The 20764-nt window shown below is 44.3% G+C and overlaps 1 protein-coding gene across 1 annotated transcript in view; it reads left to right on the top strand.

The window, feature by feature from the left end:
* The first annotated feature begins 1776 nt into the window (after positions 1 to 1776).
* The window catches only part of Atxn10 (ataxin 10), a 129552-nt gene continuing 110564 nt past the window's right edge, over positions 1777 to 20764 (top strand). Inside the window, exons 1-3 of the mRNA XM_010634493.1 lie at positions 1777 to 1986; positions 8779 to 8996; positions 14341 to 14423. Coding sequence (XP_010632795.1) covers positions 1777 to 1986; positions 8779 to 8996; positions 14341 to 14423 — 511 coding nt within the window. The remainder of the gene's footprint in view (positions 1987 to 8778; positions 8997 to 14340; positions 14424 to 20764) is intronic.

Here is a 20764-nt window from a genome sequence, read left to right as displayed (position 1 = left end):
ACTTAGCAAATCAAAATAAATAAGGGTAGACTTGGACTACCAGAACCCTGAGAGGGAAGCTTCAGCTCTTCCCTTCTTCCGGTCTTTTTAGTGGTCACTGGACCCAAAGGCTTGGTCTCCAGACTGTGAGCAAAGGCACTGGGCAGCAAGGAACCCATGGATGGTCACCAGGCTGATCAGGCTCTCTGATGGCTACAGATAACTTGTGAGTGCATGAGAGTCCTCATAGCCCTTGGGGAGCGTGCATGCCTGTGCTTAGAAGACTACCAGGCACACGGTAAGCACGGCTCAAGTGTTAGCTTTTATTGTCCTTGCCACCCCACATTATAGGAAAACCTCCATAACAAAGACAGATTCTTTCCAGATTGACCCATGGATTCAGTGCCATTCAAATAAAGTCTCAATGAACATTTTGCTGCAAATTCACAAGTGAGTTTTCTAATTCATCATTGGGAAAATAGGTTTTCTCATTTCTTGGACTTTACCCCCTTAAAGCTTTTGTAGGAATCCTTTCATTACTTCCCAGCTCTTCAAACCCTCCCCCTGTGCCTGTGGCAGAATTCCCTGTATCCTGAGCATCTCTGAACTGTTCTTTCCTCTTCTTGATCTGAAGGAAAGAAATTCACGTCTGAGAACCTGGTTTCCCAGAGGCTGTAGGGGAGTGTGCCCTCTTGCCTTTAGTGCACCACTAGGCTGAAGGGTGGTAGGCGTTCTTGATTGTCACTGCTGCTTGCAAATCTTTCTCCTCGATACCCCTATAGTTTTTAATCTCATACCATTACAGTGTGCCACCTCGTACCACCTGCGTCATCACTTGTGCAGCTGAGAGATTTGTAAGTCACTCCATCGTGTTCCTTGAAAGGTTTAGTGCTGTGAGTGGTAACTCTGTATTGCTCCTGTTGTCTACAACCTTACCTAGATTTTCCTTTTATTCTCAGAGCTCTTATTCCTTGTTTCTCCTCTAGTGAGCTGAGCCCCCACCCTTTCTGGCCTTCGAGTTGCAGGTCTTCACCTGGACCCTCTTAGGGTTCTACAACGTCAGCAGCCCCACTTCCTCTTCCGGTCTTCTCTTCTGTCAGGGCCCTTCCACATCTTCAACACCACTGACCTATCATCTGCTGACCCTGCTTCCTGCCATTACCTTCTTTGTCTTTCCTTCCCCTTTGTGATGTTCACATTCCCTTCTTAATCCAACCTAGATCCGGGGATCAGCAGTAAAAGCATTTCCTTGTACGCATCTTGGACTCTCTGCCCCGCTCGTAACTTTTTGTGCTTGGCTGGTAGAACCCCAGCTCTGGGTAAACCCAGCTTGTTTATAGCAGCTCCCAAGTAACAGGATGAGGCTGGAGAAAAACATGCAGCCATACCGACTGTCTCTTTAAAATGCTGCTATATAACCATGCTGATTGGCCTTACTGTATTTAAAATGCTTTAAATTTAATTTTAAACTTATTTTTGATTCATAATCATATATGTTTATGGGGTACAATGGGATATTTTCTATATATGTGAATTTGTTTTTGTGGTGTTGGGGATTGAACCCAGGTCCTCATAGAAGCACTTTACCACTGAACTACATCTCCAGCCCTTGTAAAATTTTACTTTGAGTCAGGGTCCCACTATGTTGCCTAGACTGGCTTTGAACGCCCGATCCTTTGCCTCGGCCTCACGAGTAGCTGGGATTACAAGTGTGTGCTACCACACCTGGCATGTGAAATGGTGAACTCAAGCTTATTATCTTACCCGTCACGGTGCTCACCTATCATTTTTGGTATGATGAGACATTTCGAATTTATTCTTACTTACTTTGGAATCTACGGTAGACTATTCTTGGCTGCAGTCTCCCGGGTGTGCAGTAGCTCTCAGCATCTGTCCATCCTGTCTGCACGAAACCTTGTGCTCCTCGATGGGCAGCTCTTCCTGTCTTCCCTCCCGACCCCTCAGCCTCTGATGAGCATCCTGCTCTACTTCCCTGAGATTCCACCTGTAAGTGAGGTGGTACAGTGGTTGTCTTCCTGTGCCTGGCTGGTTGTCCTGCAGATTCATTCATTTCACTCATTCATTGCATTGCCCCTTTTAGGCTGCATAGTATTTCACTGTTTTCATCCTTTCATCTGCTGACGGACCGACCCTAGGTCAATGTTGCATCTTGGCTCTTGTGAGTAACACTGCCTTGAACATGGGGTGCCAGTGTCCCTTCAGCGTGCTGATCCGGCTTCGTGGGGTCATGTGCAGAAGTGGGACTGCTGCATCATAGGGTGCTTGTGGTTTTTTGAGGACCCCACTTAAATTTTCCCTCATGGGTGATGAGTGACATTCCACTTCCAGTGCGTAAGAGTGTCTTTTTCTCCACACCCTCCAGTCTTAAATCCGTGGCCAGGCACCTCGGGTGGTGTTGTCCCTGCCTGCCGTGCTGTACTCTTTCCCTTCACGTTAATCTCCCGTCTCCTAGTCAGCTGCTTCATGTCTTTCACTCTCTTTAAATCCCCACTTCCAGCGCCTTGTTTACTGCGAAGACAGGAACAGCCGGAAGGGAGAGAATTCCAGGAACTCTGTTGCCCCACTCGGACCGCGCCCGCGGGCTGCCTTCCATTCTGTTGCACGGGTGAACTTTCTGGCTCTTGAGCTGGCTCCCTCAGCTTTGCGGTGGCTTCTACTCCCTTTTGCACACTTTGCTCTAGAAATTTCTCCTTTCCTCTCTCTCTTAAATTGCCAAGAGATCCGGTGTAGGTAGTTTCCATCCTGAGAAAATCTCTTTTTCTCCATTTCCTGAGCTGTGTTCCCTTTTCAGATCTCAGAATCCACTCACCACTCACTTCTCTCTCTACTTGCACTGCGCCCCACAGTGGTCTCCTTAAGTCTTGGGGTTCAGACAACTTCCCTGCATTGGAGACATTTTCTTAGCTGGTCTTTTCTCTGGAGCTACAGTTTGTCTCTTCGCCTGTTTCTTCCATATTTCTGCCCTCTCTCTTTCTTTTCTTTTTGAATACAGGGTCGCGCTATGTAGTGCAGGCTGGCCTTGGCCTCACTGTGTAACCCTGGCTGGCCTTGAACTCGTGGTGATCCTCCTGCCTCCGTCTCCCAAGTGCTGGGGTTATAGGCAGTGTGAGGGACTGAGCACAGGGCACAGGTGTGCTACCACTGAGCCACACCCAGCCTTCCACTCGTGCTTTTGATAGGCCCTCAGACTTAACAAAGCCCAGTCCAAACTTGGGGCCTTTTCCACCTCAAGTAGCCTCATAATCGTCTCTGTTTCCCTTTCTGTAAACAGTAGATGCATCTTTCCACTTATTCCTCAGGCCAAAGTTTTGGAGTCCCCTGGACTGTCCTTTCTCATATGACCCCCTTAACAATTTTCATCAAATCCTATTTGTTAATCATTCCAAAATAGGCAGAATCAGATCTCTTCTTACTCTTCTGAGCTGCGTAGCCTCCTCCCTGATCTCTTGGTATCTTTACTTTTTGTTCCTCTAATCAGTTCTTTAAAGAGCAGCTGATAGTATCTTTTAAAAATATAAATGAGGGCCAGTGTAGTGGGGCACTCCTGTAGTCTCATCACTGGACAGGCTGAGATAGGAGGATCACGCGTTTCAGCCTAGCCTGGGCAACTTAGTGACTTAATAAGATCCTGTCTCAAAAAGAAAAAAAAATTGAAAAAAGATCTGGGGATGTAGCTCAGTGTGAAGGCTCTGCCTTCAATCTCCAGTAGCGCGCGCGCGCGCGCGCGCGCGCACACACACACACACACACACACACACACACACACACACACACAGTATCAATTAATTGTTGCCACTCCTCTACCCAGAGCCTTCCATGGCTTCATGTCGGCATGAAAGCCACTGCCCTTCCGCTGTGGGGCCTGTGTGTGTGGCCCCCTCTCTCCTCTGTCCTGCATTACTCTCTCATCCCCCATGGGCTCTGGCAAGCCTGGCCTGACTTCCATTCAGCCCAGGCGCTTTTGCCCCCCACCCAGGATCTTCTCCAGGAGGCCCGCACATAGCTGGCTCCCTCTCTTCAGTACTGTGCACCAACATCGCTCTTAAGGATTTTAGTAAAAATTTTTTTTTTGGTACCGGGGATCGAACTCCGGTCTTTGCACTTGTGAGGCAGGCAGCAGAACCACTGAGCTAAATCCCTGGCCCTTAATAAAGTTCTTAACATCTTGCATACAAAGTCTTTCTACTAAGATTGTGAAGATACCATATGTGTTCTTCCGGGGTTTGATGGTTTTGCCTTTTTTCTGTTCCTAAGCCCACCTGAAGGTACTTTTGGGGTCTGCACTCTCCTAACAGTGGGACAACCCCCACCCCACCCGTGGAGAGCAGTCGTCTTGCCCAGCAGCCTCGCCTTCCCCCGCCTGTCTTTCTCAGCACATTCCCACCCGTGCTCTTCTGTTTCTGGACTGGTGCTTTCTGTCCAGGGTTTATTTTCCATCTCGGGGCCACTTTGGCCTTTTCTTAGCTTCTTTCATTCAGCTGAATGCATTTGAACGTCTCTTTGCTGTGAGGAAATGAACTTTGAATGTGGTGAGGGCGAAAGATGGAAGCATTTGATTTTTGGGGTCAGGAGAAGATTGGTGTGTCTGGAACCTATTAAAGTAGGGTTGCCAGACTAAGGCCAAATCTGGCCTACCACCTGTTTATTGTGGTCTGTGAGTTAAGAATGATTTTTTACTCCCCACCCCTGAGGGGATGGAGATTGAACTCAGGGCCTTGCGTGTGTTAGGCAAGTGGTCTGCCACTGCGCTGCACCGCTAGTCCTTTTAAAACTTTGAGACTGGGTCTCCCCGAGTTGCTCAGGCTGGTCTTGAACTTGTGATTCTCCTGCCTCAGTCTCCCAGGTAGCTGGTATTACAGGCGTGTGCCACCACGCCTGTCTCTAATTTTACATTTTTAAACGGTTGGAGGGAAACATAAAATTTCATGACCCAGGAAACATATGTGAACTTTAAATTTTTGTGTCCACAGTAGAGTTTTATTAGAACCCAGGCGTGCGCATTGGTTTAGGTATCACCTATGGCTGCGTGCTGACCCGGCCTGAGAAGCTGTGGTGGCAGAGACCTTCTGAGAATCAAGGCCTAATGTGTTTACAGTTGGGCCCTTTGTGGAAAATCTTTGCAGCTCTGCCAGATGGAGATGTGGGATGTGGGGGACAGCTTCAGTGCCCTGGACCTGACAGGGTGGGCTGGGACGTGTACAAAGGAGAGGTTGGAGTTCTTTGAAGCTGGATTGCAACATTTCACCCTGGGCTGTTTGTGGCAGGAGGTAGAAATGTATTATTTCTGGTTTTGATCAATCTAGCCTGGTCAAATCAGTGAGTGAGGTTTATGGTTTTAGATAACAACCAGAGATTGTTATTTTAATCTCTGAACTTGTGTGTATTTTAATCATTTTTCTCAGTGACAGTGGTTAAACTACTCTGAACCACATACGCCAGTTTTTAATGAACGGGAAGGTATTAGAATAAATCTTTTAACAAGTGTGAGAGTCTTAGTTGCTGTATTACAATGACTTGTATTTAGCTTCCTTTTCAGTAGGAGGTCCCAGCTGATGAATTAACTGTAAAATGTGTACACATACAGTATATTAGGCCGTCTTACTGTGACATATAATCACAGGTAGTTTTCTTCAATTTTACTCAAGCAGGACTTGCCAAGATTAAACCTACAGATCTGTTCAAACTTGAAGGAAATGAAATGCTACCTTTTGTGTAATTCAAAGGATTTTTTTGTCTGTAATGTAACATTTCATTTATACATTGTCTTCAGGGTATGCATTCCTATGTAATAGGAATGTCTAACGGTTGAATTTTAATTGTCCCTGTAAGTGCCTTTCTGCCTTCTGTGAATGAGGTAGCTAAGCTTTTTAAGGCTTTTGTGAATTTTTTTGTTAGTTTGGTTAAAGAGAAATGACAGCAATTATTATTCATGTTTGTGATATAGGAATGACTGACTTAACTGGCTATTTTGTTTAGTCATTAGACCTAAGTAACTGTTTACATTATTCCACATCTTACAGTCTCAGTGTCTAGAATGTGTGGCTCTCAGTGGGAAGCTTGAGCTGGTGTTCTTCTGAGAGCACGGGTAACTGCTCTTGCCATCAAGTGCCTCGACCACGTAACACGGTGTCCTGGGGGCACAGGCCGTTCTGGTCGAGCCAGTTCTTTCGCTGTTTAGGCCCCACTTGAGTCAGTTCTACTGGTGAGTGCCTCCTGGGCCCTGGAGGTACAGAAGAGAGTAAAGTTCTTGCGGTCTCTGCTTCTCAGGCCATGGAGTCCAGCCGGGAGAGCAGACAAGGCCAAGTTGCTATCAAGGATGTGAACAAGTTAGCTGCAGCCTTTGGAACAGTTCCAGGAAGCAGAGATGGGAGCCAGCTCACCTGGCATAGCAGAAGAGTTTCGCCAGGCCTGTTTCAAACGATTTTTTAAAAAAGGATATGCAAGATTCTCTCAGGAGAGGGTTGGGTAGGCCTGGTGTGGAAACGGCATCTCCGTGGGAGGATGTGTTCAAGCACTGACGGGGCCTGGAGGTGCGTTTGAATCCGTGGGTGGACAGCCTAGAGACTGTCCCTTTTACAGTAAACAGTTTTGGGCTGGATGCTACCGTATGGGTTCTTCTTTAGTAGGTGGTATTAGTTATTTGGATTTCAGGAATTGTTTGGTTGGCTTTAGTTCAGTTGCATTTGTGTGTGTGTTGAAAGCATGGTACGTATACGACGAGTTAACATGAAACGACATTGGGAATGTTCAGAGGATAGCTAGTGAGTGCCGTTCTGTGATTGAAATAAGAGTTTTCCTGAGAATGTTGCTTTTCTTCTACCTCGTGTAGTCTGTGCCCCAGCTTCATACAGGATTTTGCTATACTGCTATCTTTTCTGATTGGCACAAGGCTCCCAGGATTGGCCCTGCCTTGGAAGGGAAACTTGCTGGTGGGAAGATTGGAGCCCCTAGAAAAGCAGAGCACAGAGGACCATCTGAGAGAAGTAAGGGTGGCTCCTTTATCATAGGCGTGTGTAAATTCGTATTTCTTAGCTAGCTGTGTAGAAAAAGGAGGTATTATTAGAGACGGTTGAGGTTGTAGAGGTTGTTTTTATTTGTAACATTAAATAATAAATGTTACTAAACTTTATGTAGTGGAGTTGGACTTACAGTCTGTCATAGGCGCTGTGGTCACCCTTGGTGTTCTTTGAAGAGTTTTCCATGCCTGAGTACTTTCTGCAGGATGTTCAGTCCTCCTTAAGGCCACCTGGGGAGTGCCAGTGGGTTCTTTTCATGGCAACATTGTCACAAAAAACATCTCATATGTTCCATTGTTTCATGCATTTGCCCGAGGCAGGGTTAATGCTGTACCCTTGAATTTCACTATTTTCATTGGGTTTCGCATCCCAGACACTGGGTCAGCGTTTCCAGACACACAGAGAGAGGGCTGACTGGGGAGATCCAGGCACATTTTATGTGTTTACCTATTTTCAAGTGATTAATTTATACTCTGCTTCTTTTTCAAAACAAACTTGAGATGTCTTGAAAAATACAATTAAAAAGATGAAAGATATGGGCCGGGGATTTAGCTCAGTGGTGCTGCCGCCTGCCTCAAAAGCGTAAGGACTGGAGTTTGATCCCTGGTACAAAAAAGAAAGATGAAAGATAGTGGAGGGAGCTGAGGATATAGTTCAGTTCAGTGTTGAGTACTTGCTGCGATTTGATCCCCAGTACCAGCACCAGCCCAAAACCAAATCAAATCAAACCAAGGGAGGAAATTGGAGAAAAGGGAAAAGCCCAATAGGAACTATTGTTGAATGTGACCACAAACTTGACTCCAGGCTCACTGAGGGCCTAGACACACAAGAAAATATGATGAACCATGTGATTCTAGTCTCGTCGCAAGACAGACACACATGTGACATGCAAGAAGTCCTGGCGCTGAAGCTTACGAACGGGAAGTGCCTCCTGGCCCCAGAAGGACAGGGACACCTGTGGAGTGTCTTCTGCAGCCTCTAGCAGCTCAGGGTGGCCGTGCTGGGGTTACATTTCAGCTCCCTTGTGCTCTGGCATTATTCAGGGGTTCAATAAATGTAGGGTCCTGTGACTGCCTGGTGAGGACAAGGAGAACACAGATACAGATCGTTTGCCAGAGACTCTTCAATGGTCCAACATGGCAGTGTTTTTCTTCTGACATTCAGATTGCTATTTCTTTAGGGGATTTATGGAGTGAGGATTTGGCTCGAATTTAGGAACCAAGTTGCACAAAAAGGTTCTTATCTTGAGAGCTCTGGACAGATAGCCAGTGTAGTCCTGGCATGAGAGGCTGCCACAGACAGAGGCCTAGGGGGTCACTGCAGCGCCACCTTCCCAGCCTGCGTTCCTGGTTGGAGACTGGCGCCCTTCACACCGTGCCTCTGCCTCTCGCCTGTGTGGTTAGACACATGGGAGCGTGGTATGGGTGCTGTGGCCTTAACCTCATCCTGGTGGGTTGTGCGCTCACCTTCCAGCTGGCGCTCGTGAATGTTTCTCACAATGGCGCACATAGGGTGGCAGGGCAGGTCCAGGAGCATGAACAGTCATGTGAGCTGAGCTGCCTTTGGGTGTTACAGGGTGGGATACTGGAGTCACAGGGCTGAGCAGTGCCTGGTGTGTGGTAGGCACCTGTGTGTGCAGAGCTTGTGTTCTGTATTGTAATTAAGGAGCTGGGACACACACGTGCAGCCCACCTCCCTCAGAAGTAGGTAAAGCAATTTCTGAACAGATCATTTGAAAATTAGAATCTTTTTTTTTTCCTAGTTTGTAACAATTTTGTCCTCTTCCAGAGAAACCGCACCCAGGACAATCTTTCAGAGAGTCCTGGACATCTTGAAGAGATCTTCTCATGTTGTTGAGCTGGCCTGCAGGGATCCAACCCAAGTGGAGCATTTGGCTTCCAGCCTGCAGTTGATAACGGAGTGCTTCCGGTGTCTCCGGAATGCCTGTATAGAGTGCTCTGTGAACCAGAACTCCATCAGGTAGTATTCCTCACGGGACACTTGTACCCTGAGTGTATTTCTGCGTTTATGTGCGTGCTCGTTCTGTCGTATGGGGCTAACTGTTAAGAATCGTTTCTGTGGGATCACCTGTTGCTTTTCTGTACTCGCCCTTACCACCGCAGGGGAGAAGCATGTCCTCTCTGTGTCATACCCTTAGGGTCAGTCACACCAGCATATGATGCCCAGCATGGAACAGATTGTGTTTAACCTTAGGAGTTACTTAGATTTCCTGTTTTTATTTGTAATGTGTTTTAAGGTCTGTGGTTCTGTGTATGACAGCAGTTTGAACTTAAGTTTGATTCTGTTTTGGATGATTCTTCCCACCTGAGTTTATAGGCAGTTGTTAGCCTCACTTCTCTTAGTTGAAAATGTTTTCATTAGTTACTTTGAACAAGAACCATGTTTTGTAAATTTTGAAAGTGATCTGTCTTAAGACTGTAGAGTTCCAAAGTCTGATTTCATATTTTATAACATGCACGTTTTAAAAAGCAGTTAAACAATATGAGAGAGAGATTGCCCCACCCTGCTGTTTTCTTTGCCTTGTTATCCTCTCCTCCTAGAACTAGCATCTTTCCTTTTTTATTTTGTGGAATCTGCTTTTTATTAACATTTTTACTTGAAGCCAGGAGCCACCGCTGGGAGCCCAGGCTTTCTTTCCTGGACCTTCATGTAGATACAGCCTCCAGGCCCCCTGTCACTACTGTGATGGGTGAGGCTGGCTAGTCCAGAAGCCATTTGAGGGATGTCCTTTGCTACCTAGACAGTTTTATGCTTGAGGCTTTAATATGATTAATGAAATTTTTAAGATCAAAGGAATAGGGAAAAGACTGAGGTTAGCTCCAGTGCTAAAACTAAGTCTGCCATCCATTTGCAGAAACATAGATCAAAACAAAAATAATCTTGCTACTAATAGTTAATATTTTATAACAGAACTAGCTCTGTGCTAGAAGCATCTGGCTAGAGAGCTCTTACCTTTTGTCCTTTTCCAGGCAAGGAAGCCCGCTAAAGGGGTGTGGGATATCACTCTGCTGGCTTCTTTGGACAAGGACATGAGCTCCAGGACCAGACTTTGTGCCAGGCACAGTGTTTACAGTGTTTTGTGTAATTCTTAGGACAAACTGAAAACATAGTACACTACCATTTTCCATTTTTATAGAAGAAGAAACTTATTAGGATAGGTTTAAAAAAATGCATTCTAAAGTCACTCACTGAATAAGCATTAGCACCTGTGAATGTTCTTTGACTCCCAGCATCCGACTCTAAAGCAGGCGGCTGTGCCTGACCGGAGGCCTGCGCGCTGGTCCTATTGCCTGGGACTTCTCCATCCTTCACATAGTCATGTGACCTTGGACAAGAGACAAAGCCATTCTGAGTATCAGTTTTCTCCCCCAAAACATGGGATGGCAGTGAGGGGCAGATGAGATCACTTGGCGAAATGCCTCCCTGGTCTGTGTACTTGGATGATGTGTGTGTGGCATTTCTGACTGTACAAGATTAAAATATTACTTTCTTTTAAAACAATTTTATTTTTTTGAGCAAAATTTGCAAGTGATAAAAGTTCAAATATTACAAAAATAAATGCAATAGCAAATAAAATAACAGCAGTCTCCCAGTATGGCCATCCAAGGGCGGTGCGTGCAGTGATAACAAGTCTTTACAGCACACAACTTAGGTTGGTGGAAAAGAAAACGAACAATTAAGGATACTAGTTTTTCTGTCTGAATTTCTAGGATTATGTTATCCTATAGTCCCTGATGACTTTCACAGGGAAATTCCAACCATTTAGGGCATTATCTCCCGAGTAACAGTTTTCTAGTCCAAAATATAAGAGATTTTATTAAGAACTTCACAGCCAACTTTAACTAAAGTCAGTATTTCTGAGCTGGTCAGGCAGGATTCAGTTTACAAACTATATATTTTTTTCTGGTTTTTACAAAATTGTTAGTAAGAAGTTAATCAAAAAGCATGATGCGTCTCAGGCCTGGATCTTTATGTATGGTAGGGGCTGAGATACAGCAGAGCAAGCTGGGAGTTCCCGTGAAGCTGGAGGACTTGCTTAAGGAAGACAGTTCAAAGCAGTTACCTCTGCATGTGAGTGTGACTCCCATTGCTGGGGTCACCGCACTGCTTCTATAAAGAGCCAGCAGATACATAAGAAGGCTGTGTGATTGCTGTTTCTGTAGTTTCTCAATTCTCCTGGTGTAGGGTGAGAACAGTCACAGACAGTATTAATGAGTGAGCTTGAATATGTTCCAGTAAAGCTTCACTTTTGAGCCACTGAATTTGGAATTTCATGAAATTATCATGGTGTAAAGTTGTATCCTTTCGATTTTTTTTCTCCCAAACATTTAACAAGGCAAACACCATTCTTAGCATACTTGCTGCAAAGAGATAGGCAGCAGGCCCAGTAGCCTGGCAGCCATCTGTCTATGTCTAAGCAAGAGCGGAAGTGGAACAGCCTCTTCCTGGAGGTGGTGCTGAGCTCTTCCCCATGTCTTCATCCTGAGGGAAGAGGCGAGAAGCAGTGGCCCTGACCCTTTGGGCTTGGGGCATGGAGAGAACACCACAGAGTCAAAAAAAGACATCTGTTAGATGCCACACTACTGTTGTACCTTTGTGTATGTAGGTATGCGGTACTGGGAATTGAACCCAGGCCCCTGCTCTGAGCTACATCCCCAGCATCCCTGCTCCTTTCTAAGTTTTGAGACAAGGTCTTGCAAAGTCACTTAGTTCCACAAGCTCCTTTCACTACAGGGTTTTGGCATCTGATTGGTGGAGAGCAGGGGCCTTCTCTTTATGAGTCAGTGTCTCATGCTGTGGAGAAGTGAAGTCACAGAGCGGGATTAGCTTCCTGTTGGCTGCTGTAACAGATTGCCACAAACTTAGGGCCAGAAATAACAGAGGGTTTGTGTCTTACAGGTCTGGAGTTCCTAAGTCCACAGTCAGCCCTCCTGACCTACAGTCTGAGTATCTGCAGGGCTGGTTCTTTCTGGAGGCTCTAGAGGAGAATTCATTGCCTTGTCTTTTGCACCTTCTAGAGGCTGCCTTGTTTCCTTGACTCATGGCCCCATCTTCCATCTCCAGAAACAACAGCGCTAGGCGTGGTTGGAGCACATGTGACGTCTTGGTACTCCTTAAGGTGGCAGAGGCAGAGGAATTGAAGAGTTTAAGCAGTCAGGGACTGCTGAATGTGGAACTAGGTGACTTTGCAAGACCTTGTCCAAAATTTAGAAAGGACCGGGAATGCTGGGGGTGTAGCTCAGAGCAGAGCCCTGGGTTCAATCCCTAGCACCACATGCATACATACACATAGGTACAACAGTAGTGTGGCATCTAACAGATGTCTCTTTTTGACTCTGACCTTTGTGAGTCCATTTCCTGTGGACCCTTACTAGATCAGCCCACCTGGATAACCCACAATAATCTTTCTCTCAGACCATAATCATTTAATCACATCTACAGAGATCTTGACACCAGCCACTTCAGATTCTCTGATACCAGCTAGGTGTTGGACAACTCAGTTGTGTTCTGACACTGTCTGTGGGGAGTCCCACAGATCCCATCGGATCCCATAACTTAAGGGCTCAGTCCCGAAGACTGCTACCATTTCAGATGCCAGCTGCAAACGGAGTGCCCAGGCTGCGGTTCTGGGGGTGGGGGGAAGTTGAGTCCCACGAGCCTCCTAAGGTCTGATGAGTTACTAGAAGTACTCACAGAGCTAAGGATGCTGTTTATATGCTCTTATGCTTACTATAAAGGATGCACCTCAGAGCATCCACGTGAGAGACGGGCACAGGCCGGCATGGCAGTGGGTGCCGGTTCCATGCCCTCTCTGGGTGTGCCATCCTCCTTTCACCGGCCTGGAAGCTCTCCAGACCCCCTTGTGCAGGTGGGGTTGGTTAAATCACTGGCCATTCATTGATAACTAAGTTCAGTCCTGGTCCCTCTCTCTTCCTCTAAAGGCGAAGTCAGGCCATCCACCCTTCTGAACTCTGCGGGAATTACCTCACTAGCCTGAACTCTGGCAGGAGCAAATGGGGCTTGTTATGAATAACAAAAGATGCCCCTTTCATTGAGGAAAGTTAAGGAGTTTCCTGTGCCAGGAACCCAAGACAAAGACCAAATACAGATTTCTTATTATGGCACACTTCGTTTGCTGTACAGTGCATTTTTACAAGACCGGGGTTTACAATATGGACAGCTTTGGAGGACCATTCTTTTGTTTACCACAGTCTCTCTGGCTCCTACATTTATCACACATGCAAAGCACACTTGCCCTACCCCAAGGTCCCCCAAATTCTCAACCCATTATAACATTGGCTTTCTTTCAACAGGTCCCTAATTTCATCGGCTCTGGAGTTAATTAAAAATTTCTATGTTCCTAGGGGCTTTTTGCATAGGCACACAGATGAACAGTCCCAGGAAACAAGTGTCTGTTCCCCGAGTACACCAGGCATAAGATGAGAGTTGAACGGGCTCAGGACAGCAGTGTAGACATCCCCTTCCTTTTGCTTCCACTTCCTCAAGGGATGCAGTTCAGGGACCCTTGCCTCTGTGTGGCAGGGGTCACTGTCCTCTGGTCTCTGATGGCATGCCTGTTGTTTCCTTCTGGTCTCTAATGGTGTGCTGCTTGTTTCCTTCCGTGCTGTCCTCATCAGTCCTGCAGGGCCCCTCTTTCACCCAACAGACTGCTCAAGGCAACTGTGGGCTTTTTTCAGTCCTATTTCTAAGAGTTCTATTAGCTTCTGTTCCTTGTCCAATTCTAAAGCCTCTTCTACATTTTAGGTATTTGTTAAGCAGCACCCTATTCCTTCTACCCAAATTTGTATGTTTACTTTGCTGCTTTGACAAATTCCAAAAACTTTATTGTTTAAATCAGCATGCATTTATTATCTTACTGTCCTGGGATTCCAAAGGCTAATAGGGGTCAGTATGGCTGCATTCCCTCTGGAGGCTCTAAGGGAGAATCTGTTTCCTTGCCTTCCAGCTTCCAGAGGCTGCTGTGTTCCTTGGTCCATATCTTCATTCCCCCTGGCTCTGATTTATAAGGATGCTTGTGATAATATCGGGTGCCCCTATATCCAGAGTAGTCTTTCCACCTCAAGATACTTGGTTTGGTCTTGTCTTTGTAGTCCTTTTTGTAGCATAGGGTGATATATCCACAGGCTTGGGAGGTTAGGATGTGGATTTCTCTGGAGGCTGTTATTCTGCCCACCACAGGAACTATTTGCCAGTTGTGTCTGCATCATGAATTAAATCACCATTGGAAATGCAGTTTTAGGAAAGGACATGTCTAATTTTGTCTTTTTAAAACCTGACACAGGAACTTGGATACGATTGGCGTTGCTGTTGACTTGATTCTTCTGTTTCGTGAACTGCGAGTGGAGCAAGATGCCCTGTTGACAGGTAATTTTGAATAAGGTCATGGAGGATTTATATCTTGCAAAAAGGCTTTAAACCAGTGCTTGGTAATATCATCCATGGATGCACATGTTCTGTATTTCATGAGCTAGGGAAACTTCACTAGTGAGACATTAGTGAGTTATAAAGTTGCAGCTGGGGATTTATCTCAGTGGTTCCGGTGTCTGCTTCACAAGTGCAAGGACCCTAATTTGATCCCCGGTACAAAAAATTAAAAAAATAAAAAAATAAATAAAGTTGCAGTGACTGAGTTGTGTTTTTTCCCTTCCTTGACCTCTTCTTGATCTTCTTTATCTTCTCCTCTTTTTCCTCTTCCTCCTCCTTCTTTCTTATTTTTTTATTTTTATTTTTTTTGTAGTACTGGGGTCCTAAGGCTCATGCATGTGAGGCAAGTAATGTATCCTGAGTCCTTTTTATTTTTTATTTTGAGACAAGGTCTTGATAACTTGCTCAGATTGGGACTTGAACCCATGATCTTTCTTCGGCCTCCCGAGTAGCTGGTCTTATAGGTGTGCACCACCTTGTCTGACTTCTTCCCACCTTGTTACACTGCAGTCTTCTTTAGTCTGTTCAGGCTGCTACACAGTGTACTTATCCTGGGTAATTGGTAAATGCTAGAAGTTTTATTGCTCATAGTTCTGGAGGCTGGAAAGTCTGAGCTCAGGGCACTGGAGTCAGTGTATGGTGAGGCTGCTCTCTGCCTTCAAGTTGTCACTTTCTTGCTTTGTCCTCATGTGGAAGAAACGCAAAGGGTAAGAGCCCCTTCTGACCTCTTTCTTACAAGAGTATTAACCCCAGGACCTACTCACTCCTCAGGGGCCACTTCCTCCCACCAAGACCCTGCGATTTAATTTTAACATTGGATTTGGGAGCAACACAAGCATTCAAACCATAGAGGGTCCTAGCTGGGATAATTCTGTACCTGGAGATAGATTTTTAAAGGGGGTAGTTACGGAGAGGACATCAGGTATGTCCTTGAAAGGAGAGTGTGACATAGACACAGAATAAAGAGAATGTGAAGATCCAGGGGGAAGGTGGCCAGCTGATGCCAAAAAGAGGTCACAGAAGAGACAGTGCTGTTGGTTCCTTGATCTTAGACTTCTAGGCCTCAGAACTTAAGTAACCATCTGTTGTTGAAGCTGCCCGGTCTTTGCCTCTTCATGATGGCAGCTCAAGTGGTCTAATATATTATCTTCTGAAATTTGTGGGTGTGGCAGGCCCTCAGTAGGTTTGGATATGATTCCAGCAGTGACCAAAACAGACAAAAATTTCTGCCCTCAGGAGCTCACATTCCAGCGTGGGGAACCAGATATTAAATCTGTTGAGTACAGATTAGATACAGAAAGGGAAGTTAGTTCTGATTGTTAGTAGATGTTGATTAAGAGAAATACCAAGCTGCTTTGCTTGAGGAGCTGGAAGGTTATTGAACTATTTTGAATGTTTTTTAGTCATCATACTATGAACCTCAACACTTCTTTTGGACGAGGGTTATTATCTGAATGTGAAAAACATCAAGGGATTTTGTATATGACCTCTTATCCAAGGAATTGAGATATTGTAGGATAAATCTAAATTATTTGATAAAATCTTAACATAAATATTTAGTGAGTGCCTTTATGAGGTATGATCATAAATATGGTGAATAGTGCTGATGTGTGCCATTCAAGCAAAAGGCAAACTCATAAAAATGTTGCACTGTGTCTACATCTACCTGATTCACCAAACCTTACACTGGGTGACTTCTGGCTCTTCCTGGAAGTAAAAAAAAGACTACGAAAGGGAAATCTTTTGAATTGATTCAGCACATCAAGGCAGCATGACAGGGCAACTAAAGAGGACTGTGCGAGGACTAAGAGGACTTGGAAAACTGCTTTAGAAAAATGGCAAAAACAATAGAGGAAGTGTGTTCAAAGTCAGGGGGAGTAAGTATTTTTAAAGGGATTAATGGAAATGTATCCTTTACTGTAATAATTTAAAAATTTTTAAAACACTTTTTCAATCACACCTCATATAAATTGATTTACATAGTTTGTTTTTGTTTTTGTTTTTTGGGGTACTGGGGATTGAACTCAGGACTTTACACTTGATGAAGCGGTGGCAGAATGACTGAGCTAAATTCCTGGCCCTATGTACACATTTTAATCCTGCTATATGAGGCTTGATTATGTTAATGTTAAAATGCTGCTTCTCTTGGCAGGTGGTGAGAAATAGAGGTGAGTCTCTTTTTACAGGGACTAAAACTGAAGCTCAGAGGTGAAATTGTGTGGTAGAGGTGCTGCCTAGCATGGTTTAATTTTTCTGTTTTGTGGTTTCTTGGTGTTTTCATTTCAAATTCAGTTTGCTAAAATTCTTGGCTCTTTCTGTTTGATTTGTAAATTATCCTTTGGGAAATGGTAATTAAAAAAATAATTACATCATCTAAGAATCGCACACAATGTTTTTCTGAGCAACAGTAGTTTTGTAAATATTTCAAGAAATTGATAGGATGTAGGATTTAGTTGAAAAGTGTTTTTAAGAGGTTTTGTATTTAGAAGGATTTTTGTAGCTCCATTTCATAATAAAACGGAAGCCTCAGGCACTCAAAATTGGGGGATTAGAAATCAACAGCCACGTCCCTGTTTGAGTATGTTGCGTGGCAAGGCCACTGTTTTCCAAGTCGGTGTGCAGAGTAGCAGGAAAGTTGAGGATGCACCCTCTTTTACCGTGGCTGGAAAATTCCGATGTGGGTGCTTTGTCATCATGGGCAGAGTTAGAGCCCTGTGGGCAGGAGTAGTTCTTCTAGGGATGTGTTCTTTCAGTGGTGCATTCCTAACTAAAGAAGCAGGGCAGAAGTGATTACGCACTGTTAGAGCCCCGCCAGCCCCTCTTTGGATGCCCCACATCCGGACCCTGCTTACCCAGCAGGTGCTCTTCTCTGGAAACCTCCCCTCCTCTCAGCAGCTTTCAGGGTCCCCTCTCTCCTCAGCCTTTGCATCAGAATCTAAAGCTCTCTTTGACTTTCTTTCTTAAAAATATCTTCCTTGACTCCACACCCTCTTTCTGTGCCATCCCAAATCTCCTGCGAAAGATGTATTTAGTTTTGATGGTGCCTATATATGATACACAGTTATTTCATCCTTCCTTCCCAGGTTTCCTTCCACTGAAGCAGGGAGATGACGTGAGACAAACTTACTGGAAACAGTTTTTAGGATCTAGTCCGTCATGTAGCAGTATGTTGGTTGGTGGCAGAGAGAATAGATCTTTATCGACCTGTTTTCTATTTAGTACCAATTGTTCACAACTTAGGTAGTTGTGGTTATATCAGTTTATTAATTAATATATTTTTGTGGACTGGTTTTTATAACAGTGATCCATTTTAAAGTGAACAACTGAGTGGCCTTTAGTACATTCACAATATTGTACAACCATCACTTCTGCCGAATTAAAAATATTTTCATTACTCCAAAAGGAAACTTTTCAGTAAACAACACCTCTCCATTTTCCCTTTGCACAGCCCCTGATGACCACAATTCTGCATTTGTCTCTTTGTACTCAACCTATTCTGGATATTTCATAGAACAGAATCAGAAGCATTTAGCCTTTTGCACCTGGCTTCTTTAGCATCAGAACCTTGTTCCTTTTGGCTGAATAATACTCTGTTGTACGAATGTGCCGAGTTCATACATTTATTGTTTGAAAAACAAGGTTGTTTCATCTTTTGACTATCATGGGTAATGCTGCTCTATGTACATGGGGTTTTGTTTTTTGTTTTTTGTTTGAGTTCCAATTTGCAGTTCATTTTAGGTGTGTACTTAGGATTAGAACTGCTGGGTCATGTGACGACTCTATGTTTAATATTTTGAGGTGCCTCTAAACTAAAAGCTGAGCCGCTTTACTTTTCACAACAGTATATGAGTCTCTTTGTATCCTTGCTCACACTGTTGAATTTGTCTCCTGCGTGGGTGTGAAGTAATGGTACCTGGTTTTATTTGCATTTCTCAGTGGCCTGAGATGTCGAACATCTGCGTGTGTAGATCTTCTTTGGAGAAATGTCTATTTATGTCTTTTGCTTAGAGCTTCATTGTGGTATTGTTTTATTGTTGAGCTATACATGTTATTTATATATTGCAAATACTGAGTTATCTCAAATCTGTAGATCAGTTTGGGGAGATTTGCCATCCTAACACTACTGAGTATTTTAGTCCATGAAGATGGAGCACTTTCCATTTATTTAGGTCCCTAATTTTTCAGTTGTATCAGTTTTAAGCAGCTAACCCGTGTTCAGTGGCAGAGTTCGATATTACCAAGACAAGAAGAAAAGTGAAAGTTAAATATTTCTTGCCATCTTCTTGCAAAAGGTACTTTGGTAAAATTACTGAGTTTTATTTGGATTCAACAAGAAACTTAACATTTTTTTATAGTGTATAAGTTCAAAGCAAATACAATCTTATAAAAAAATCTTCTTTGTAAAGCACCCATACCATCTTTTGATATTTTCTCTTGAGAACCTTACGGAAATTTTTAACAGGGTAACTGTGCCAGTATTTTGTTACCATTCTTGAGGTAAGAACTGTAATTATGTTGTCAAAATAATATTTAGAGTATTATTTTCAGGGAATAATTGCAGTGGAGTGACATATTATTCTCATCAAATTTTATGTAAACACAAGCATGAGTTATTTTAATTGAGTTATTGGTGTTGTTTTTGGCCTTTATTTTTTCCTAATATGTAAAAATAGTGTTGAGATTTACGAGGGGCTTTGTAAATTTTGCAATATTATTTACATAAAGATCAGTCGATAAGCTGTTTGGTAAAGGTAAACTGTCATTTTACTTGCCTGGAGTTTTCTTTGCTGGAGTCTGGGACATCTTTAAACCTTTTCCTTCCCAGAATTGTGTTCTGATTCAGAGGGCCAGTCTTTATTTGCCTAGTGAATGGTTGGGTCTGTTGGCCTTCTGATCAACTTACGTTGTTGGCATTTTTTTTTTTTTTTTTGCATGCTAAACTTTACACAGATTTGAGTATTAATATTCTAAAATATTCAGTAGATATATAATTTTCTTTTGATATTATGTCTTGAAAAAGTTCATTTTTCTGTGATGACCTTTAATATATGCTCATAATAGACTAATTTTTAAAAACTTAGTAAAACAGAAAATCATTGTATGTACAGGCTATGAGAAATACTTAATTTTTTAATTGTCTTTTTCAGTATTTGTACATGAGTGTGAATGTGTACATACCTAGCCTTGTGTTATTTATTTTTAAATTTTCATACAGAGTCTTGCTGAGTCTCTAAGTTGCCCAGGTGGATCCCTAACTTGACTCGACTTCTCTTCTTTTTCCATCCCTTCTTGTCCCTTCCCATCCCATCCTGTCCATTTTCTTTTCTTTTTTGAAATGGGGTCTTGCTATGTAGTCTAGGCTGGCCTTGATCTCACTGTGTAGTCACTGACTTTTTAGTTGCTGAGGGAACTCAAGGGGCTGGGGCAAGGGACACTCAGAAATTGAGTATTTTTAGTATTCCCCTCCTCGGCCTTGCCATCCTGGGACCATCTGGCTGGCTGTGAGCTCTTCCCGTTCACAGGAATGTTAGGGCCTCTGGTGCTGACTGAGGTTTGGCAGGACCCCTGCTGGCTACTTTTGCCACCTCTGTACTCCTGGAAACAGAAACAGTACCGACTTTGCAAGAAGGTTAGGGGAGTCCACAGGGAGCCCTGCAAAGGACTGGGGCTGTGTCAGCAACTGCTTAGTGACCACTGGTGCCGTGTGGCCGTCCTTGTGCAGACCCAAGCTCACCCTTCCTCACTGTGCTGCGGTGCTTGGCCTGCCCCCAGGTCATGTCCCCCAGTGGCAGCCTGGAGTGGTGGGAAGCCCCACTGGTTCCTGTTGTGCCAGCTTCCCCTTGACTCGCAGGTGGAGAAGGCACTCCCTCCTCTGCCTTGTCCTGGGAGACCCAGTTTGCACCTGCGTACTCACTGCCTTGGTTCTCATGCTCTCCCTGCTTCCCTTTGTCCTCCAGGTCTGAGGCCGGAGCTGTTTCCTTAGTCTCAGTCTCTGTGTTAGCCTCAGTCGCTTTTCTGTTTAATTCCTTACATTTTCTTCGCTAAAGTAGCTGGTTTTGTGAACCTGACTTGGTCCTGCCTGCTTTGGCTCTTGCTTGCTGTTTTCTAGATCTTGTGTTTGATGCCATTTCTCTTGCTCCCACTGGTTTCCACCTTCCCAGTCATCCATTCTGCCGGTGAGGGGGAGACAGGAGACAGAAGTCACTGCATCACTGGGACGTGAAAGGCTTAATGTAAAGAACGACTGTCATCCCCTTGGGCCAAGGGATTGACTAGTAAGA

Source organism: Fukomys damarensis, unplaced genomic scaffold (genome assembly GCF_012274545.1).
Source record: "Fukomys damarensis isolate Sample0158 unplaced genomic scaffold, DMR_v1.0_HiC HiC_scaffold_19, whole genome shotgun sequence".
Lineage (NCBI taxonomy): Eukaryota > Metazoa > Chordata > Mammalia > Rodentia > Bathyergidae > Fukomys > Fukomys damarensis.
Note: the sequence above shows the minus strand (reverse complement) of the source record. Positions and strands in the feature narration are given on the sequence as shown.